This window comes from Mixophyes fleayi, chromosome 5 (genome assembly GCF_038048845.1).
Source record: "Mixophyes fleayi isolate aMixFle1 chromosome 5, aMixFle1.hap1, whole genome shotgun sequence".
In the NCBI taxonomy this organism is placed as follows: Eukaryota; Metazoa; Chordata; class Amphibia; order Anura; family Limnodynastidae; genus Mixophyes; species Mixophyes fleayi.
Genome location: NC_134406.1, coordinates 2015698 through 2039371, shown reverse-complemented (window position 1 = coordinate 2039371; position 23674 = coordinate 2015698). Strand labels below are relative to the sequence as shown.

Below are 23674 nucleotides of genomic sequence, written 5' to 3'. Positions count from 1 at the left end.
CTCCAGATATTTCTGCTGTTTATAATAAGCATTATTCCCTCAGTCATGGGACAAAACCTCAGAGCCGTTGTGGAGACTGTATTAATCATCATTCATTTATTTCTGATGTTCTGGGGACAGTAGCCTCTAAGTAGGGTCTGTGTATTATGTGATATCACTATTTATACAACCAGGTTACCATGATAGTAATATAGAGGGCAGCACAGTGGTCTAGTGGTTAGCACATCTGCCTCACAGCACTGGGGTTATGAGTTCAATTCCCGACCATGGCCTTATCTGTGTGGAGTTTGTATGTTCTCCCTGTGTTTGCGTGGGTTTCCTCCAGGTGCTCCAGTTTCCTCCCTCACTCCAAAAAACATACTAGTAGGTTAATTGACCCTAGTGTCTCTCTGTGTGTGTGTGTGTGTGTGTGTGTGTTAGGGAATTTAGACTGTAAGCTCCAATGGGGCAGGGACTGATGTGAGTTCTCTGTACAGCACTGGAATAAGAGGCACTATATAGATAGATGATGGTGATAGTGTAATCTCCCTATGGCAGAGTCCCGTGGATGATATAAGTTACAGGGGGAGAGCAGCTATCACATGTCTCCAATCAGTCCATGTTTCTGCTGTATTACACACAGGGAACGTCCTGAGAGATCCTCTGTACATCACATTTCAGTATAAAGAGGCTCTCCAGCACCACCCGCTCTCTGCTGTTGGAAGCCACGCTTCTGGGTATCAGCAGACACATAACTGCAAGTCTGGGTGGGGACTTCAAACTTTCTGGGCTATTTAAACTTCACTCTGACACTCAGTGAGCAACTTGTATGCTTCATGCCTCCAGATTCCTTGTGGATCCTTGCACTCTTTTGCTTCCTGACCTGATTCCCGTGTACCAGTGCTGCCTGTTTGACTATTCTGATTCCCCTGCATTTGTGTACTGACCCGTCTTGCTGACCTTGCAACTGCCTGCTGATTCTACTTCTGACGTCCGACCGTGTGCCGAACCCGGAATCCCTTCACGCTGAGACCGTCTCCTGATTCTCTTTATGTACCAGATCTGGTTGTCTTGACTACGAGAGTCTGCTCTCTACCTGCTACCTCCATTTGTTCATCTCATCCGCTAAGTGCTACGTCCGGAGGCAGGCCAAGGGACTGCTGCCTGCGAGCTCCCGACCACTAGGTCCATCCCGCCTTGCAGTGGTTCTTGGTGAACACTGGAGAGTTCGTTAGACTCCGCACCTCTGGTCGGCCAGCACCAATCTAGACAAGCACTAGATCCAATCATATCCGCTACACCTATCTGTGTGGAGTTTGTATGTTCACCCAGTGACTGCATGGGTTTCGTCCGGGTGCTCTGGTTTCCTCCCACACTCCAAAAACACACACTAGCAGATTAGTTGGCTGCTATCAAAAATTGACCCTAGTGTGTGTGTGTGTCTGTGTGTGTGTGTGTGTGTGTGTGTGTGTGTGTGTGGTGTGTGTGTGTGTCTAAGTTAGGGAATTTTGGAATTTAGAGACTGCAATCTCCAAGGGACTAATGTGATTTCTCTGTACAGAGCTGCTGAATTAGTGGTGTTATATATATATATATATATAATGATGAATTAGATAAACTCAGCTCAGTGATGATGAATGTTACATGTGTAATGTGTCTTCTTATAAATACAATGTATCATCTTACATTTGTATCCAATTCTAGATATTTCTACTGTTTATAGAGAGCTACATTTAAAACGGCATTGTGTTTAAAGACAAATCTTGCCTTTAAACACATTTCCGTTTTAAATTTAGCTTTAGCTTGAGTTGAGTAAGGATCATGGGGGCCAGTAAGAGTAAATAGTTGCCTTGTCCACCACATGTGACACCAGCCTCTTATATGTGCATGAAATACAGTAAAAAGACTAGTAGACTTTTAAGGGAATGTAATTTTTGCATCTGACATGATCCTAAGCTTCAGTTTCCACTGCACTACTCCCAAAATCCTTACAACGGCCCCCAGTTACCTTCTCACCATCAGAGCCCTCACTAATTGCCCCCTTCATACATCTTTGACCTCGCCACGAGACACATTCCCACTCACTGCCTGCGCCTCGCCTTGTCTCTGACACAGCTTCCACTCACAATCGCCTCCTACACTTCTCCCATGCTCCCCCCCCCCATTTATGGAACCCCCAATCCACTAAACAAGACTCTTCCCCAATCTTCTAACTTTCAAACTCTCTCTCAAAACACACTATTGTCTATCCCGTCCCCACCTGATACTACTGCCTCTTGGAGTCCCATCTCCAAACTAGTCCCACTGGCTTCTATTGTCTCAGCATTGTACTCTCTCTCTAGACTGTGAGCTCTCATGAGCAGAACCTTAGAACCTTTATTACCTGTTCCAGGTGCCAGACCAACCACTCCCTAATGGGTGGGAACAGAGATGAATGGAACCAGATACCACTTATATATATGGATATGAACATAATCTAAAGCATATCATTGGCTAAACTGTGAGTATACAATAGTGCATTCCTACACATGTGACTAGTAACTAGGGCGACACCTTTTCACATCTTCTTGTAACTCCTTTCTTTTTGAAGTATGAAGATTGCAAAGGATTTTGTCGCTGGCGCACAGTATTTGCTCTCTCTTTCACCAGCCCTATGTGGCTTGTTACCTACATGTAACAGTCTAACATGTCCTGGTGGCGACCACTTCACTCCTCGTCACTGAGAGAGAAAACCACCACCCCAAAGCAGAAAGAGACGAGACACCAGACGCAACATCCAAAGAAGCAGAACAAATACACTTAGAAATAATATTTATTAGGACATGAGCATAGTTTATAATTTTTATCAATGTATTTATTCATTTGATTGAGAAGCAGTTTTGTTAGTTACTTTTCTCAGATATACTGGATGTTGTCCATCAGCACTCTCCAAATGTCCCTCATGGAACTACCCCTTTAAAGACTAATCAGTAATTGGTGTACATTACAATGAATCATCTGTTCTAAAGACCCAGCCGCTTCTTGGCCACTGGAGTGACGTTATCATGCACAATGTCCATAGAGTGGTCACTATTGGTCAAGCCGCAGAGGACGGTCTCTAGGATGGGGGTGATCGAGGCACAGCGCAGAGCTCTGAGAAATAACTGTTTTTAATCTTGTTTAGTTTCAGGGTTTTACAGTCCTGGCGCTCGGTCCCGGGGGGCTGAGTGAAGGTGAATTTCTGGAGCAGAGCACAGAAGAGCAGGAAAAGTTCCATACGAGCCAGGTTCTCTCCAGCGCAAATACGTTTCCCTAACGGAGAGAGAAGGAAGATTATACAGTGCTGGGAGGAAGAGTTGAGTCAGAGTAGATCATTAGATTTATTGTAACATTATAAAATATATATGTGAGTTATATAATATCAATAATCATATTAACAATGGTAACAGAATAAATGTCATTATTCTCACCTGCTGAAAAGGCCATAAATGCAGGTTTTGTCCGGAACTGCCCCTTGTCATCGAGGAAGTGCCCCGGGTTGAACTCTTGGGGGGTTTCCCACTGGAAGGGGTCAGATAGCACAGACGAGATGAATGGAATGACTGTTGTACCCTATAAAGATAGAGGAAAGAGACAGTTACATAATGTATTGATTCATTAATACATTGCAGAGAGATCAGTTTAAAATAAATCATTGGGGTAAATTAGGTTAAAGTGTTTATTGCTCCCAATCACAAATATCACTCATTGACCATTGGACTGACATTTCACTCTGTCATAGAGATTCCCATTCATATTATATATTGTATCATGTGCTGTTATATCATAGAGTGCCCAGTGATACAATGTATCTGGTTATTACTGCTAATATATCATAGAGAGTGTCCAGTGATACAATGTATCTGGTTATTACTGCTAATATATCATAGAGTGCCCAGTGATACAATGTATCTGGTTATTAGTGCTGTTATATCAGGGGCTTCCAGTAATACAATGTATGGGGCCATGTGCTGCTGTTATATAATGAGAACCCCCTGCTACAATATATATATTCCGGCGGTTCCCAAACTGTGCACCGTGGCTCCCAGGGGGGCCGCGGCGCTGTCACTGGGGTGCCGTGGGCCAAGCATTTAAAAAAAAAAGCACAGAGACTTACCAATCCGCCGGGCGCCGGGACCCAGAAGCCTCCTCTCTCCTGCAGCTGTCACTGAATATCGATGTCAGTAACAAGCTGCTGCGGGAGAGAGGAGGCTTCTGGGTCCCGGCGCCCGGCGGATTGGTAAGTTTCTGTGCTCTTTCTTTTTTTTCTATGGCTGGCGCGCGACAGAGGAGTGAGAGGGAGCGTGACAGCGGAGCAGACAGCGGGCAGACAGAGGGGCACAGCGGGGCACACAGCAGGCAGACAGAGGGGCACAGTGGGGCAGACAGAGGGACACAGCGGGGCAGACAGAGGGGCACAGCGGGGCAGACAGCGGGCCGACAGAGGGGCACAGCGGGGTAGACAGCGGGCAGACAGAGGGGCACAGCAGGGCAGACAGAGGGGCACAGTGGGGCAGACAGCGGGCAGACAGAGGGGCACAGCGGGGCAGACAGAGGGGCACAGCGGGGCAGACAGCGGGCAGACAGAGGGGCACAGCGGGGTAGACAGCGGGCAGACAGAGGGGCACAGCAGGGCAGACAGAGGGGCACAGCGGGGCAGACAGCGGGCAGACAGCGGGCAGACAGAGGGGCACAGCGGGGCAGACAGCAGGCAGACAGAGTGGCACAGCGGGGCAGACAGAGGGGCACAGCGGGGCAGACAGCGGGCAGACAGAGGGGCACTGCGGGGCAGACAGAGGGGCACAGCGGGGTAGACAGCGGGCAGACAGAGGGGCACAGCAGGGCAGACAGAGGGGCACAGCGGGGCAGACAGCAGGCAGGCAGAGGGGCACAGCGGGGCAGACAGCAGGCAGACAGAGGGGCACAGCGGGGCAGACAGCAGGCAGACAGAGGAGCACAGCGGGGCAGACAGCAGGCAGACAGAGGGGCACAGCGGGGCAGACAGCGGGCAGACAGCGGGGCAGAGGAACGTGACAGCTGGCGCACAACGGGACAGAGGAGTGTGACAGGGGCAGAGGAGGGTAACAGCGTGCCTGGATGCAGAGGGGGCATTTTTGCATACAACTAAATAAGTATTTCTGTCCTGACCTAAATACTTATTACAATTTTTTGACCCAACTACTTCTAAAACAGGACTGCTCAATAATTATTTTGGAGGGGTGCCTTGAAAAAATTTGGAGACTCTAAGGGTGCCGCGAACTGCAAAAGTTTGGGAACCACTGGTATATTCAATCAAATGTTGTTGTTGTATCCTAGAGATCCTCAATGATACAAGGTATCGGTTCATTACTGCTGTATTACACAATAGTTGATTGCTATAATTGTAGTTCATACACTATATAAACAAAATGTGTATAATCAACTCTTTATTCATTGTGTAACTGTTTATTAATCTGTAATTACTGTAGTAAATGAAGACTGGGCAGCAATTGTACTTCTAGTGATCTATATACATGGCCACTAGAGGGCCCCATCACAGAGGAAATCAGCAATCAGGTAGCTGAGGGCTGATGCATCCAGTCAGCTGCTGCTTTATTGTGTCAATGTATCTGTTAGTATTATTATTGTCCTCATATATGTCATATCTGACAGGTGCTTTTCCTGTGCTATGGAATCTGCGGTGTTCTATGAATAACAGATGATGATGATGATGATGATGATGATGATATCGGGATCACTGAGGTGTCTCTGTTGCCACGGCTGCAGCACTTTTCAGAGCGGGGCTGGTAGCTTGCTGTAAAAGGGAGGGGGGTGTTATTATTTGGTGCCCCCTCCAGTCCAATCAGGGCTGATGCTGGATCACATTGTTATGTAATTGGGGAATTACGGCTGTAACAGTCCCAATCCGTCTAGTGTTGTGAATTTTTGGGGGTGCTACTACTTTGGTTTTTATTTATTTATTTAGGGCTTTCCCTTTCAATTGAAAGGCGTTTCCAGTGCATGATTGTTGATTACAATACTGTAGGAAGCGCTGTTCATTTGAGGTCATTGTTTTATAATACAGTATAGCGTATAATCCATAATATAGCATATGAATAAAAAATATAGCTAATTTTGGGGATGATTCAATTAGACGCACGTTGCCTTGCATGTTATTTTTCCGAGTGTAATGTACCGAGAGTAATTCAATTACAAGACCTGCTGTAAGGATCACATCTGAAAACAAGGCTTAAATCACTCATTTTGCTCACAACCCTCAGAGGTGCGAGCAAAAATGAACAAATTCAGCTCTATTTTCAGGCACAGTCCTTAACTCTGTCTGGTAATTGAATTACTCCCAGTACATTCCTGGCAGAAAAATAATGCGTGGGGCAACTGATTCAAATGTAACAAGAAATGTAACTGTATATAGTTTTATGTCCCTCTCCCTTTCCATACATTGATAACCGCTCTATCTGATGAGTGCATGTACTTAATGCACATTTTAAATTTCCTGTCACAGTCTTTAATGCAGTGAATTAGTGATGTCATGGAGCAGTTTGGAATGGAATCATATGAATGACTTTGTAATTGATTAATGATTCATTATTTTGTTTTTCAATACTTTATTTTTATATTTTATTCTACTTTTGATTAATCAGCAGAATATCTGTAAGAAGAAGATCATAGGAAGGTTTATGTATCTTGTAAGGTAATTAGAGAACAAAACATCTTCAGGAGTTGTTTGAGATAGTTAGATAATGGAAACAGTCCATTGTACTGAAATAAAAGCAGATCTACCAAGGCATAAAATCTTACAAAGTTTGTAAACATGCTCAGATTTTACAGATTATCGCTTAAGGTTAGAAAATATACTATTGACAGTAGCTTAAACAGCCACAGACAATTATTTCAGTACAGGAAGTTAGTAGGATGCTGTTATGAGTTCAGTTTGTTCCATCAACCAACTTGTATGATGACTTCATGCTGATTTAACAGCCTGTTATACTCTGCTGTTGTTTTACCTCAGAAGAATTAAAACTACATAACTACAATAACTACATCTTATTCAAGTTTCAATATAGTTTAGGTTTCCAACTGCAATGTGCGGTAAGAGCACCCCAGGTGGACAATACTGGTACTACAAGCAAACAGTACAAGGATTAGAGAATATTTTATTGTTAACCTGTATTTCTATAGCGCTACCATATTATGCAGCACTCTACAGAGAATATTTAATCATTCACATAAGTCCCTAGTCAGTAGAGTTTACAAACTATATTCCCTGTCACACAAACACACACACTAGTGTTAATTTTGACAGAAGTTCAATTAACCAACATGGATATTTTTGGAGTATTCAAGGAAACGGAGCATCCAGAGGAAACCCACGCAAACATGGGGAGAACATACAAACGCCAAACAGATAGCACCCTAATTGGAATTGAAGTCATGGCCTTAGTGAGACAGCAATGCTAACCCGTATGCTACAGTGCCACATCATGCTATAGTAATGTGATATTAAATGGAAACACCTGAACAGCAGGATGCAATAAAATTGTGATATGATGGTTTCCAATTTAACTCTTGCTACATCTGTATTACAGCTCCTTGTCATATGTAACCCCTCTGTTCCCATTTATCGCTAATTTTCTAATTCTCACCTAGGCTCTGTGCGGATACAAATACTGATGAACATCTGAAGTCAGATACTGTGCATATAAACTGGCACAGGTTCAGCCTAGAGAGTTTCCTTCTCCTCCTCTCCGGTTTCACCATCGCAATGTGATACATTCAGGGTAATACATAGTAACTGCAGAGCCTCTTTAATGGTTACTTGGGCTCAATCCTTCCTGACCACTTACTACGGAGTTGAAGACCTCAAAATACTTTTCAGTTTGAATCTGGGTGTTAATACGCCCTGCCTAAACGTTACTTGTTCTATGTAGACAGCTGTAGAGCTGGCAGAGAGATAACGCAGGATCGGGGCTCTGCACAGGACACTTGGATGATGATCTAAAGTGTACACAGCAAGGACAGACATCTCACAAGTACAAGTAGGATCTTAGTAGTAATGGGGCATTGGTGCTCATTAGATAATATAGCTCTTATAGTGGGTTGGGTACGTGTTTACGGTGTGGATAATTCCGACACCAAGGAGTCCTACACTTAAACTCTGAATCCGAAAAAACAATTGAAATATAAGCAGATTTACCTGCATGCCACTTTAAATTAAAAGGGATAGAGGGCTCAGTGTTGTCAAAGTCTAGTGACGGATACCTGAGTAGTCAGAATCACTTGCGGTCAGGATCCTGCTCCGATCGGAGATCTACATCGTCGGTATGACAATAAGTCTGCTTATATTTCAATCGTTTTTTCACAGATTACGAGTTTAAGTGTAGGACTCCTCGGAGTCGGAATGGTGGTAATCATGAACCACCGCTAATAGTAGATGTATCTTTACGTTCATACGCACACCACTAAAAGACAGTAAGGTTAGAGAGATTTACATGCCCTTCTTTTGTACAGTCTTTTACATGGGACTAGGGATAGAGAAGTCATCATGCAGCTACATGGCTTTACATGACAACTTAACACCCATCTTTAGTCATCATCATCATCATCATCACCATTTATTTATATAGCGCCACTGATTCCACAGCGCTGTACAGAGAACTCATTCACATCAGTCCCTGCCCCATTGGAGCTTACAGTCTAAATTCTCTAACACACACACAGACAGAGAGAGACTAGGGTCAATTTTTTTGATAGCAGCCAATTAACCTACAAGTATATTTTTGGAATGTAGGAGGAAACCGGAGCACCCGGAGGAAACCCACGCAAACACAGGGAGAACATACAAACTCCACACAGATAAGGCCATGATCGGGAATTGAACTCATGACCCCAGCGCTGTGAGGCAGAGGACTAGACCACTGTGCTGCCCTCTATATTACTATCATGGTAACCTGGTTGTATAAATAGTGATATCACATAATACACAGACCCTACTTAGAGGCTACTGTCCCCAGAACATCAGAAATAAATGAATGATGATTAATACAGTCTCCACAACGGCTCTGAGGTTTTGTCCCATGACTGAGGGAATAATGCTTATTATAAACAGCAGAAATATCTGGAGTTGGATATAATTATAAGAAGATACATTACACATGTAACAAGTTTACACTTTATTCATCATCACTGAGCTGAGTTTATTTCATTCAGACATTTTGGGGCATATTCAATTGTTTTTTTACCGTTTATATGGTAATAGTTAGCTGGATTTTAGCTCGCGGCTCAGTGAGAAAATTACCGCATTAACGTTTTTTCTGCGCATGATTACCGTAATAACGTTAATCGTGCGTGGACTACGAGATTTTTGGCGTTTCCGCCGAGAATTGAATATGCCCCTTTACCAGCAAAACTAAAGGGAATTATCATCAGAGAAATGTAACACAATTCCAGTCAAGTAATTCCAGTAATATCACAGAGCCACATTCATGTTATTCCCTCCGTGTTATTAATATGTCTGTTACTCTTCTATTAATATAACATATTAATGTTATGTTGAGGCATGTTTGCTAAAACATATTAATGATAGAGGAGAAATAATAAATAGATATGACTACAATGCACGCTTTCAACTACATTTTTGAAAACCACGCTTGCAGTCCTTTTTACTAGCGGGTGCTGAATTTCCTCTTTCTGCTGTGAGGCAGATGTGCTAACCACTGAGCCACCGTACTGCCCTAGTCTTTAGTCTATAGTGTTCATCAATCTGGTATGTGGGCGGTATAAGTGGGCACATATGGCATTTCCATACCTTAGGGATGGTATATCCTTGAAAGTGCGTGTCTGCGGTCACTGCGTGGTAATGAGCTATTGGTGCCAGGTCCAAAATTCTCTGTATCTCATGGACCACGGCATTGGTGTACGGCATCTGTGCCCTGTCCATAATCCCAGGTGGGCGCAGTGACTGCGTCACCTCATCGATCTCCTGCTGGACTTTCACTAAAATATATAGATGATTACATAAATATGTAGATGATTATATAAATATGTAGATGATTATATAAATATGTAGATGATTATATAAATATGTAGATGATTATATAAACATATAGATGATTAGTCTTTTACACATGAATTCCAATAAATAAACATAAAACATCCTAATAAAAAACCTAAATTCACATGGACTCCAAAAACTACCGGCCAGCGACCAATGAACCACCGACTGCAGAAGATTACAATAGAGGTTGATATTTGCCTTCACATCAAGGCAAGTGCACCCTAAACAGTGGACCTTTGTCAGTAGCTCAGAACACCTAATGTAGCCAACAGACCCCCAGACTGGACTGAGCCCCTTGGACGCACACTAGCACAATGATTGGGGTCTCACACTAGAATGAGTAACAGCCCCCCTGTCAGACCCCTATATACTTAGTAGGTTTAACTTGATCATTCTGGTGTTTAATGCTAATAAACCCATATAGAGGCCTATATCTGACATTTTACTCAGTGGGATCCTCTAATAAAGCTGATAAACTGGTAACTGCACAAGACTTGGTCATCGCCAGTTATGGTGACAGCGCCTATGAGAACAGATTGGAGCATTCACCCTCATTGTTATTATTATAAGTGCATTATATCCACACATCTGCTGGTGGGAATACTGCTGAGCTAGGGGAACTAAGGATACCTTATTGGGTCTTATACAAATACTAGGGGGCCCATCAATTAAGTTACCAAGAGGCCAGGGTGGTAGGTCAGTAACTGGTAAATAGCACAACATAAATTTAAAAGGCAATCTGTTCGTCATCTGCAGGCAGAGCCGTTAGTAGGTAAAGTAGTCAGCATCAAGCAGAAGGTTGGGGGCCACAAATCAGAAAAATAATCAACTGGGTGACACAACACACAAGTATAAAAAAGAAGTCAACAAACAGAGCAGAGGGCAGGAATAACAAGAACAAATAAAAACTTAGGACTCATCTAGCGGAGGAGGCCGGAGAGGACCAGGACCGGGCACTGAGGGTAATTAGAGGCTGGTTCATGATGTCAGTAAATCCTTCCTGACTGAAACCAGTCGAGTACACAACAAAAACCTGATGGCCAGGAGGAGGAAGACAAAGAGCTGAAGAGCTCCACAGAACATTGCATCCAGGCCGTCTCAAGATCAATTCTCATATATTCCCATATAACCAATGTCCAGGCCCAGCGCTCCCATTAGGCAACCTTAGGCAGTTGCCTAGGGCACCAGGACCTGCAGGGCGCCGCTGACTAGATTTTAAAATCTTGGGAAAGAATAGCAGCGGCGGCACCGCTTTTTAACTGTCCGCGTCCTCTTCAGTATGATGCGCCCGGGCTGCCCGGCGCATCTCACACATGATCACTGACGTCATTCAGTGATCATGTGACAGTCTGTCCAGCGGCGCCTGTCTGCAGGTTCTACCCAACACCCCCCTCCCCTCCCAGCAATCACCGCTCTGCTGAGCCATTAAAGGAGATCCTCCCTGCACCTGCTGACCAGCCTCAAAAACAGTGAGTATATTTTTATTTTTATTTTTTTTATTATTAATTTTTTTTTAAAAAAAAAAAGGGGTACCCAAAGGTAAAATACTAAAGTGTGGAGGGAAAAGAAATGTTGGGAGTGGGATTTCATTATTATTTTGCACTTTATGCTCTATCTTAGATTTAAAATTTATGGTGGATAAAATAATTATTTTATTTCACCTTATGATCTATATTTGACTTGCTGCAAGTCAATAATAGAGCATGAGGTGCCAATAAAATAACTATTTTATCCACCATAGTTTTTAAATCAAAGATAGAGCATAAAGTGCAAAATAAAAGTAATTTTTCTCCCACATAGCTTGAAAATCAAATATAGAGCATGAGGTGGAAAATAGTAATTTTTCAATGGTATAAAAATGACCATTTGCTACGTTATACTCTATATTGGATTTGAAAACTATGCGGTGGAAAAATGACTATTATTTGGCACTTCATGCTCTATATTTGATTTAAACACTATGGTGGATAAAATAATTATTTTATTGCACCTCATGATCTATATTTGACTTGCTGCAAGTCAAAAATAGAGCGTAAGGTGCCAATAAAAGTAATTTTCTCCCCCATACTTTGCAAGTCAAATATAGAGCATGAGGTGGCAAATAGTCATTTTTCTACAACATAAAAATGACTATTTGCCCCATCATGCTCTATATTTGATTTTCAATCTATGGTGGAGAAAACAACTATTTGATTGGCACCTCATGCTCTATATTTGACTTGCAATCTATTGTTACAATTTCTACACCATAGTTTGCAAGTGATGCAGAGGGGGGTCCAGTGGTGTGATTCAGAGGGGGGTGCATTGGTGCGATGCAGGTGTTCCGAAATCTAACACCTGGATACCTCCCCTCTAGAAATCCTGTGTCTGCAGTGAAGTCTGGACAGCGTTCTGCATCAAACATCACGGCATCCGGACCGCCGGATAAGGTAAGGCTAATGTTTATTTTTTTTTAAACACAAATGCACAAAGTCGAGTAGGTAAGGGTCTGTAAGGCAGGTATTTGGTGTGTTCGCGAGCGGGGGGGGGGGGCGTCATCTTGAAATTTTGCCTAGGGCGCCGAGAACCCTAGCACCAGCCCTGCCAATGTCATATATACAGAATGTGACTCTTACCTTGTACTTCTGGGAAACAGCTGATCGCAACTAGACAGAAATTCAGGGTAGAACTTGTGGTTTCCATTCCAGCCGCAAGCATGGTCATAACTGTTATCAGTAGGCTGGTGTCACAGAAATGACCCCCAGTCAGATGTTCCTCCTGGTAAAGAAACATCAGGAAATATCATCACTGTCCTTTCATCAGATCACTTTATATAGAGACTTACTACCAACATGAAGATATAGACCGAATGGTCATCAGAACGGGTACATGTGCCTAGTGGCATATGTGTGACAGAAGTGCAAGAGATAACAGTGATTTATTCGGTGTTTGTGGTCCTCCGTGTTTAGGACTGAACCCATTTTATACTCAGAGAAGCAACTTCAAGACTACACCATAGACATTATTTATCAAGGATCATTTTGTTTTTTAAACCACTGATTTTTGGCAATTCTGGCGGGATTAAAAACGCCAATTTATTAAAGGAAAAACCTGGCATGGAGGTTTGTTAAAAACCCCAAAAGATTTTGAAAATGTGATTCTTGATAAATGATATCCAGGTCTGATGTTTGGTCTGCTAGGCTCACTATTATTCAGGGTAGACATAGTAAAGATAAGAATTATTATTATAGTTTATTTATAGTTAGCTGCAAATAGTCTGCAGCGCCGTACATAGGAGGTGAACAGAGTACACATTTAATGGTATTACACAATGCACAGACAGCTATGAATAACACATGATTACACAATACAAATTTATGCAATCGCCAATCAACAACAAATTTACACAGTATAAACAGGGAACATAGAATGACTCTATCACCAACTCTGTTCTTCAATTCTGCCAAGTCTCTCTCTGTCTCCCTCTCCCCTCTCTGTCTCTCTCTGTCTCTCTCTCTCTCTCTCTCTCTCTCTCTCTCTCCCTCCCCTCCTCTCTCTCTGTCTCTCTCTCCCCCCTCTCTCTTGGTCTGTCTCTCTGGGTCTCTCTCTGGGTCTCTCTCTGTCTCCCTCTCCCCTCTTTGTCTCTCTCTATCTCCCTCTCTCTCTCTCTTTCCCTCCCCTCCTCTCTCTCTGTCTCTCTCTCCCCCCTCTCTCTTGGTCTGTCTCTCTCGGTCTCTGTCTCTCTCTCTCTATCTCTCGGCTCACACATGCATTGCTCTCCTTCCCACTCTGCACCACCTCTGTGTGCCTCTGGCACCAGAACACACTTTCAGGTGTGCCGGGATATGTAGTCCAATGTCACCAATGTTTTATTCAACCTGTGCAGCCCATCTCGGTCGCTGGCGCTACATGAGGGCCACAGTTAGATGCACTGGTCACAATATGTTCCTGGGGCAGAGGACTAGGCTGGCCCTGACCTAACTGTATAACATCCACAGTATTGCAGCAGACCATGGACCTTCTTTGGGTTTTCTCCAGGTACTCTGGCTTTTTCCCACACTCCAATACCATAGTGCTGCGTAATATGTGGTGGGATATAAATAAAGTATAATAATAAATTAGAGTAATCAAGTCACGTGACAGAACCTAGCGAATGGTAATACACTCTAGGAGCCTGGCAGAGATGCCTGGGAGTCAAATAGGGAACACTTACCCTCTACCATCACATCCATGAATTGCTATAAATGGGGAACAGTCTCCCCCCCTCCCTCATTATTACCACCCAAAGCTGTCCCCCACTACCACCAACTCCTTCAGCTTCCCCATCATGCACCATTATAATGCTTTCCCTGTGTGTCTAATCACTAGCAGGACAGGAGACGATTCCAGTACTCTGTGAGGTGCTGTATATACAATATTAGGGTTTGTCATGATTCTAGTACTCCGTAAGGTGCTGTATATACAATATTAGGGTTTATCATGATTCTAGTACTCCGTCAGGTGCTGTATATACAATATTAGGGTTTATCATGATTCTAGTACTCCGTGAGGTGCTGTATATACAATATTAGGGTTTATCACGATTCTAGTACACCCAGTGAGGTGCTCTATATACAATATTAGGGTTTATCATGATTTTAGTACTCTGTGAGGTGCTATATATACAATATTAGGGTTTATCATGATTTTAGTACACCCAGTAAGGTGCTATATATACAATATTAGGGATTATCACGATTCTAGTACTCTGTGAGGTGCTGTATATACAATATTAGGGATTATCACGATTCTAGTACTCTGTGAGGTGCTGTATATACAGTATTTAACAGTGAACTAATATCCAGTCCAATCTAAATGTTCAGTATTACTGTTGGCTAGATCATACGTCAATCATGAATCCTTGGTCTCTGTTGCTAGTAAACGTCTCCATGGCTGACGTCACTGGGGGCGCAGCTAAAGACTTTAAATAGTGAATGGAAAGGCTGCGTCGGGTTGCCTTTGATTAAGCCTATTTGCGAAATGCGCGTTGTGAGTTTCTATGCATTCTGCTTACTCTTCTTAGATTTTTCTGCTCACTTATCTATACCAATGTCCTGTTGAATCAATCATGTGGCCAAGTTAGATATTAATCTCAGCCTGGTAGTTTATGCCCCCTCTCTGGACAATCTGTGCTCTATGAATTACACTCAGGGTTACAGCGTTCAGCTTCAGTATCAGGGAGATTAACCCTGTGACAAATGGATCCCTTATATTAACTATATATGACAGAAAAAATAGGATACAAATTATATGAGGGACCAGATCGCAATACTTTTTTCAGATGTTACTCCCATGAACAACAATTATTGTAGATAACACGGTAGCTAAATGGTTAGCACTTCTGCCTCACATCACTGGGGTCATGAGTTCAATTCCAGACCATGACCTTATCTGTGTGGAGTTTGTATGTTCTCCCTGTGTTTGTGTGGGTTTCCTCTGGGTGCTCCAGTTTCCTCCCACACTCCAAAAACATACTGGTAGGTAACAATGACAGGGGACCCCACATTGTAGGTTTCCCTACCTTAGTGTCACCAGACCCAGATACACACAATTGCGCAGTATTCTGAGTCACATGTATCTTAGAACATGTGCGGATTGGAATACACAGTAGACTATGGGGACGCATAGTAAAGTGAGATTTTCTTGTTTTATATATGTCTTTGAATTCTTAGCGTTGGGTGGAATTACCCTGTAAGAACCCCTGATATCTAGCAATGAATTTACCTCTTTTATCTTCACCAGGAAGTAGTCGATGAAGTCCCGCGGGGAGGCTGGGTTAAGAGTCTGTTTGTGCTGCTCAATGTATTTTCTGACAAAGGATTTTAGTTCTGGACAACCCTTGAAGATTCTCTGCTTGAGAATAGGTACGTTCATGAGAACGGGGAATGTGTTTGCCAGCTACAAACCCAGAAAACAAATACATCATAATCAGTGAGTGAAACATTAGGAGCTGCTTAGGTAAAATGCAATCATGTTTACTAGTGTGGTGCTTGTCTCATGAGAAGAAATGTTTGCACCCACAGGGACGTCCATGAGAAGATTTGGGATAGAATAATTGAGATAAAAGAAGAAAGCAGTGAAGGTAACATTACACTATTATCTCTGATTCCAGAACCTGGGTGAGAGACCAGAGGTTGTTTCATTTTTTCTTCTACTTTATATCATGTGGTATCTACTGGGATTTCATCCCTGGTCTCCAACACCCTGACTCAGACCACACAACATCTTGGTTTTGCACAGCTACATCCGGATGGTCTACCCAGCAGACTTCAAGGTGCTCCCCTACTCTACGCTCTTGATAGACACATCTGTGTAGAACTGCTCCTAGGTGAGTGGGGAGATGGAATATTTAGAAGAAGCACATTGTGCAAACGTGTAGGCGTTACATTAAATCCAATTTCCCACCACTGTTCAAGAGAGTGAGGGGACATTGGTCCTTCTTATCAAAAGCCAGTGCATCTACCAGAATGTTTTTGGACTGTAGGAGGAACCTTTGTATACAATGGGTGAAAGTACTCATTGACATGCGCTTCTACAATAAGTGTAACTGACAGGTTCAAAATGCGACCAATTAACAGATGACCACATCCCAGCCAGTTTGGAGTCAAATGGAAGTTGCTGTGTGCCTTGTTCCCCCTAAACATTTGCCCTCTCCGCTCATTTATCTCATATAAATAACTTAACAATAATATATATATATATATCATCATCACCATTATCACCATTTATTTATATAGCGCCACTAATTCCGCAGCGCTGTACAGAGAACCCGCAGACCTCAGTCCCTGCCCCATTAGAGCTTACAGTCTAAATTCCCTAAGACACACACACAGACAGAGAGAGAGAGAGAGAGACTAGGGTCAATTTTGATAGCAGCCAATTAACCTATATATATAGCACCCTGAACAGAGAAACAAACAGGTTTTTGTACCTGAAACTCCACCCACAGCCCTAGCTTGATGGGCAGGTAACACTCCAACCTTCTCTTTAAAAAGAAGCTATCACCACCTGCTTCTGTTTGATTGCTGTTACTGCAGGTACACTCTGTTTACTTACTGCATGGTAACAGATAATTCCAAACCATGTAAGTTAAATAAAACTCTGTGCTTTTATTTTGTCACACATATGTCCTCCTCCTGTTTATCTTTAGACTAGGTCCATTGTTGCACAAATATGTTACTCTGCTTACATCCTTTCTCTGCAGATTGCCAGCTAAATGCCTCCCTTTGTTACATATCCCTCCCCTTAGCGTTACCAACTAGTGGGGCGCAGACTTCGCAAGGAGCGCAAATTTTCATGACAGTGCACCTGCGTTTTTATCCAGAATCCCGGGTCTATGTTCTACTGAGAAATTTAAAGATTGCAGTGCCAAGAACCAGCGGGTTACCTTGGCATTTACGTCCCAGTTGTACTGCATCCACTGCAATGGGGCATTGTCTGTTGTTAAAGTGACTTCTCTGCCTAGAAGATAAAAGCGCAGAGCTTCTGTAGCCCATTTTATGGCGAGACATTCTTTCTCCATAGTGGCATATTTTTATTCCCTTGGAAGTAACGTATGACTTAGGTATAGGGTTAGGGTTAGGTATAGGTACAGGACATGGTTTTCAACTCCATCCTTCTCCTGCGACCAAGGCTGCACCTAAGCTGACACCGAAGGCATCAGTTTGAAGGAAGAAATTCTGGGTAAAGTCCGGGCTAAGGGAAGATATGACCAAGTGGCAGAAATTGCTGTTTTCAAACAAAAGCTTGTCAGTGATGTGAGTGTGTTCTCTGTACAGCGCTGCGAAATTAGTGGCGCTATATAAATAGATGATGATGATGATCCTGGTTCAGCAAGAGGTACAGTACATGCGTCAAGAGACTCTGTAAAGGAACTTGTGGAGTGCAAGTTAGAGAGGCTTCATCTTACTGTAAACAGGGGCATCTTAACACCATTATGGGCCCCCGGGCAAAGCAGTGCACCGGGGCCCATATATATATATATATAGATATAGATATAGATGTATAGATACAGATATAGATATATAGAGATAGAGATAGATAGATGTACTTGCTCGGTGACCCTTGAAGGTTTTTTTTGCAGGTTTTTTTTTTTTTTGCAGGATTATTTATTCTAATTAAGAGCCCTGCCTATGGAGCCCCCTTGCCCGTGGAGCCACCGGGCACCTGCCCATCGTGCCCAATGGAAAAGATGGCCCTGACTGTAAAGCATGAAACTATTGACCGGTTGGTCTGTGGATAAAAGACTGTTTCTGTTAGGTATGCCAAGGAACATGACAAATCTGTGGTATTTCGAGTGGTTACTGTGAAGAGGAGGAAGGAAGAGCAATTGGTAGTTACACAGGTTCATGTAATGTACCCCTAGTGTTGGAAGCTGCACACACTCAGGTGGCAGAAACTTAGGGGAAGGTTGAATGAGGGAACAAGTGCTGCACAGGTTTTACAGGTCCAGAGATTACTTAGCCGTAAAAAGGTTTTGCAGGACTTGTTCTGAATGCCATAAAACCTATCCCATTGTCGCAGTACAGCCGGAGTGAGGAAGGGTTCATAAGCGTCCTTGTGTAAGAATGGGAGGGAAGACAAGGTGTTTGAAAGTAGGATTCTCAGGTGTCGAGAAGATAAAGTCTCCGTTAGTGCACTAGAAGGCGTGATTGTCAGGACATTTAAAAAGGCAATAGAACTATCCTTATCTGGAGCCTTAAAAAGTCAGATGGACAAAACGATCACAGAGACTCTCTTTCCCAGAGATGCGCTCCTTGCGAAGTCCATACCACCCGACTTGGTGACGCTAAGGGGAGGGATATAGGACAAAGTGAGTGGTTTGCCACAGGCCTCCAAGAGATGAGTTAAGTGTTCAACTGGCAAAGGCTGCAGACTGGTTACACAAGTAGGGTAGTTTCCCTAGGTCAAAGGTATACAGGTGCAAGACGTGTGTGACAAAGTAAAAGTATAAAGTGTGATTTAACTTGCATGGTGGAGGCGGATATGTTATTCTTTTACAGCTGGCTGGGTGTGTCTGCAGTGAGATGGATAAGACAGAACACCTGAAGAGACCTCCTTCTCTAAGGACCAGGTGGGAGTGTCACCTGTCAATCAAGCTAGGGGGGAAGAGGGCTGAAAAGTATTTAAACTTGTATTGTGCACTTGCACAGTGTGACCAATGCCAGACAGTGGCCGGTGTTTAGAAAGAATCACTATGTCTAGTCAGGGTTAGGTTGCCTGGTCTTATCCTGATGGATGTGCTCTTTATCTGTGATTGTGACTGGAACAATAAAAGCACCATTTGTACAGCAAGAAGCTGTCTGTGTGTGCATCACCAGAGGAGCGAACGTGCTACAATATATATTTATATATAGATGTATATACAGTCTGCTAAAGGATACAGCTAACAAAGCAGAATGTTTATTGATGGAAGTCAGTGACTTAGGAAATGTGCTGTACTGTCACTTACATATGGCAAGATTCTGTGAGCAACTTCTGAATGTGCATTTGTGGGAACAGAGGTATTTTGGCATTCAATGAAAGGCAACATAACACAATTTACCTGTCTCTACATCATATGTCGTTATATTTGGGGGTTCGTTTACTACATTTCTCAGTTGCTCCTAGAACCGTTCTTCCATTGACTTATATACCTGAGATTTGTCATACACAACTGTCCTGCACCCGGTGTAGAAGTTTGCTGAAGGTTCACGAAATATGATGTAAATATTCCTAGGACTATTTATTACAAGTGTTATTGCAGCAATAAGTGTCATTCCTTTCATTATTTTCCAGCACTATTTATCACCAATAATTTATCATTTTGATGTTTTCAACACTGCTTTTCACCCATTGATAAATTAGTTATATTACATATTGCAATAAACCAGTGATAAATAATAGAGACATTCCCTGCAAATAATAACCAATACTCACCTCGTGTAAGGGTGAATGAGAGTTCATTACAACCTTCCTTGTAGTTATAATAAGTTCTTGTAACTTTGGGTCCTGATAGTCAAAGTGCTCCCCCAACATCGCGTAGCTGGTGATATTTCCTACAGCGCCGCCCAGGAGCATAATAGGATTGAAGGGTTTTCCTAGGAAAACATGATTGTACATTAACATTGTCTTTTTTAATTGGTTTTCTATCATAATAACTTTTGCTACATGAAACTAGGACAATATTGACTAATATTACAACTGAAAAGACACAAATGTGTGTAAACATTCTTTAAAGCATTTTTTATATTATTCATGTTTAAGAATAAGCAACATATTAACAAAATGACGCTAAACAGTGATCAGAGTAATGTTATTGTGCATTAAGAAAGGAATCAGCAATATGCATCATGTTCAACTTAATAAAACACATTACAGGAAGGAATTCACAGAGACATTACAGTCCGCAGAAGTTACACAGTTTCTGTTGCTGCAAAATAATTGGTCGTCCTGAAAACCGGGTAAATCGCGCTGTCAGTATGAACTGAGATTTATTATTGTACAGACTGTTAATGGGACGAAGTTGCTCCATTTGTGTAGTTACTCAGAAGAATATAAGACCCTCACCTCCTATCTCTGACATGGCCTGGATGAGATTCCCGGATTCCTCCAACACCCGCTTTTCCATGGCCTTCTTCCCCATCCCAAAATTCCTGAGTGACGCTATTGTGAATCTGCGGAGCTGGCGCCATCTCTCTCCGTCGATGTTGGGAAAACCTACAGAGAAAGATGTCACATGGACAGTGCAGGTAGCGGGAAACAGGCAAAGAATAGTTGGCGCAGGATAATGTTCTGTATAAGTAGAGATGGGCAAACTGCTCAAACTTCAATTTAGGATTTATGTGGCGTATTTGGTTTTAACATTTCAGATATTTAAGTTGGAAATGTTTAGTAGGAAATAATAATATGTATTAAAAAATAAACAAATTATTATTTTTAACATGTATTTATATAGCGCCAACATATTCAGTAGCGCTTTACAATTGGAAACAAGAACAGTAATAAAACGAGACTGGGTAATACAGACAGACAGAGAGGTAAGAGGGCCCTGCTCACCACCTTCCAATCTATAGGACAATAGTGATTAGATACATGAGAGTAACTGCCGCATATTGTATATTAGTCCAGACAGATAGCGATGGTGGGACTGTATGATCCGGTCACACAGTAATACTGGTTTGGGGGTCAGATGGTTGTTTGAGAAGTGAAGGAGAATAAATGTAAACTCTGAGGGAACAGTGCGAACGGGTGATAATCGGGCAGAATAGGGAGTAACCTGGGCGCAGGAGAAGGGACAGTCAGTTTGCATGGGGTGAATGAAATTCACAGATATAAAGGGTCTCAAATCCTATATGAAGATGTATATAATAAAAAATCTATCCTCAATATAAAGTTATATGATTAAAATAATAATAAACGTAAATTAAAAACATACATTGATAAACAATATATAAAAAGCAATTGTTGCTGAATTACCAAGGATGAAAGCCTAAAACCAATGGAATTATATTGTATAAATAGCTTCATTCTAATAGACTGTGTTAAAATAATTCAATTATAACACATCTAAAACCATCAGAGTAAAAACCAATTCCCAGCGTTGGCCCCTATCATAGTCCACTCAATGTTTCAGCAAGCCCGTTCCAGGAGATCTTTTATCTTTGGGAAAAGGGAAATTCCGCAGAACTGCAGCAGAATGAGAAGAGTCCGGTAACCGGGAATGGGAGCAGATAATGGGCTGTGGATGAGAGGCATAGATTTTGTGTAGAGTCGGGGGGGGGGGGGGGGGGGATCGAGTTAGGAGATATATGAGAAACGGGAAGAGGTGTATGTTGGACCAGTTTTGTCAAATTCTTGTAATAAAGTTTTTTATATTGGATTTGGTAAAATATAGACAACCAGTGTAGGGATTGCTAATGTCTAGATGCTGTGTTCAAAATAGATTATCTGGTTATCAGAAGACCAGTAAGAAGGTAATTGCTATAATCATGTGGGGATACTGAGTGCAGGTGTTACAGTATTGCAGGGGCTTGTGTGAGACCTATGAATATTCTGATAATGTTTATTAGATGTATATTACAGGTTTGGATGCAGATTGAATGGGGGGAACAAAGGACAACTTGGAGTCCAGAATGACCCATAGCAGTGAGCTCAAGGAGGTGTCGTGCTGTCAGCAGAAATAGGAAACTTCTATTGGTGGGGAGGTTATTAGCAAAACAGAAAAACTGAGGTGAAGAGAAGACATCCAGGGTGAAAGGGCAAAGAGACATTCAAAACGTGGCCAATAGGATAGAGGATAGATACATTCAGGTATTGTTCACATAGAGGTGATACTGAAATCCAAAGGAGTCTATTAGTTTAACAAGAGATAGAGAAAAACAGATCAGACTGAGCATTGTGGTACCAACTGATAGATGAAGCAGAGAAGAGTTGGATCCAGAGAAGAACTGAAGGAGCAGTTTGACAAGTTAGAGGAGAACCAGGATAGGACAATGTCCTGAAGACCAATAATGGTTGTATGAGAAGAGAGTCAACTGTGTGAAATGCAGCAAAGAGTCCAGGAGAATTAGAAGCAAGTGTTGACTTACAGATTTAGCAGTGATCAAATCATTGGCCGCCTTAGTCTGTGCACTTTTTGTGGAGTTCTGGGAACAGCCTGAAGTCTGACAGAAGAGGATCCAGCATTTGAGGCAAGTGTAGGCAAGCCTCTGAAGAATGGTAGAGGGGTAGGTTGGCTGATAGGTAGGACAGCAATTTGAGAGAGAGTTTGGGTCAGAATTTTGTTATTTTCAGAAGAGGAGTGTGACTGATGGGCTTACTTCCCCAACGGAGGGATGTCCTTCCCGCGCAGTTTATTTTTGTTTCCTTCTCACCATCAGTAACCGACTGTTACTGACCACTTCTACTGGTGTCACCTTGCCACCAGAGTGATGGTTTATTGCTGTATTAGTCCTGACAAAGGACTTTTACACACCAGTTTGTGGTACTGGTGATCTTCCAGAAGTACAGATGAAATATGATACATGGTCAAACAGAGCTCCCTTTTATACACATTCTGACATTCATGTTGTCAGGGGGTAGCCCAGCTCCCTAATCTGACAAGGCCCCTAAACGTCTGAGATCACATATACAGAGTTACAGTACATATACAGTGTTACCGTACATGCTGTATACAGTGTTACAGTACATATAGTCTTACAGTACATATACAGTGTTACAGTACATATACAGAGTTACAGTACATACTGTATACAGTGTTACAGTACATATAGTCTTACAGTACATATACAGTGTTACAGTACATACTGTATACAGTGTTACAGTACATATAGTCTTACAGTACATATAGTCTTACAGTACATATACAGTGTTACAGTACATACTGTATACAGTGTTACAGTACATATAGTCTTACAGTACATATACAGTGTTACCGTACATATACAGAGTTACAGTACATACTGTATACAGTGTTACAGTACATATAGTCTTACAGTACATATAGTCTTACAGTACATATACAGTGTTACAGTACATACTGTATATTGTTACAGTACATATACAGTGTTACAGTACATACTGTATGCAGTGTAACAGTACATATAGAATTACAGTACATATACA

General features: G+C 42.3%; 1 protein-coding gene across 1 annotated transcript in view; it reads right to left on the bottom strand.

Moving 5' to 3' along the window:
- Window positions 1-2773: 2773 nt before the first annotated feature.
- Window positions 2774-23674, bottom strand: part of LOC142157598 (cytochrome P450 2F2-like) — a 39650-nt gene continuing 18749 nt past the window's right edge. The window contains exons 4-10 of the mRNA XM_075211201.1: window positions 20618-20767; window positions 19988-20148; window positions 15794-15967; window positions 12667-12808; window positions 9803-9990; window positions 3429-3570; window positions 2774-3270 (exon numbers count right to left, since the gene is read on the bottom strand). Coding sequence (XP_075067302.1) covers window positions 3077-3270; window positions 3429-3570; window positions 9803-9990; window positions 12667-12808; window positions 15794-15967; window positions 19988-20148; window positions 20618-20767 — 1151 coding nt within the window. The 3' untranslated portion in view covers window positions 2774-3076. The remainder of the gene's footprint in view (window positions 3271-3428; window positions 3571-9802; window positions 9991-12666; window positions 12809-15793; window positions 15968-19987; window positions 20149-20617; window positions 20768-23674) is intronic.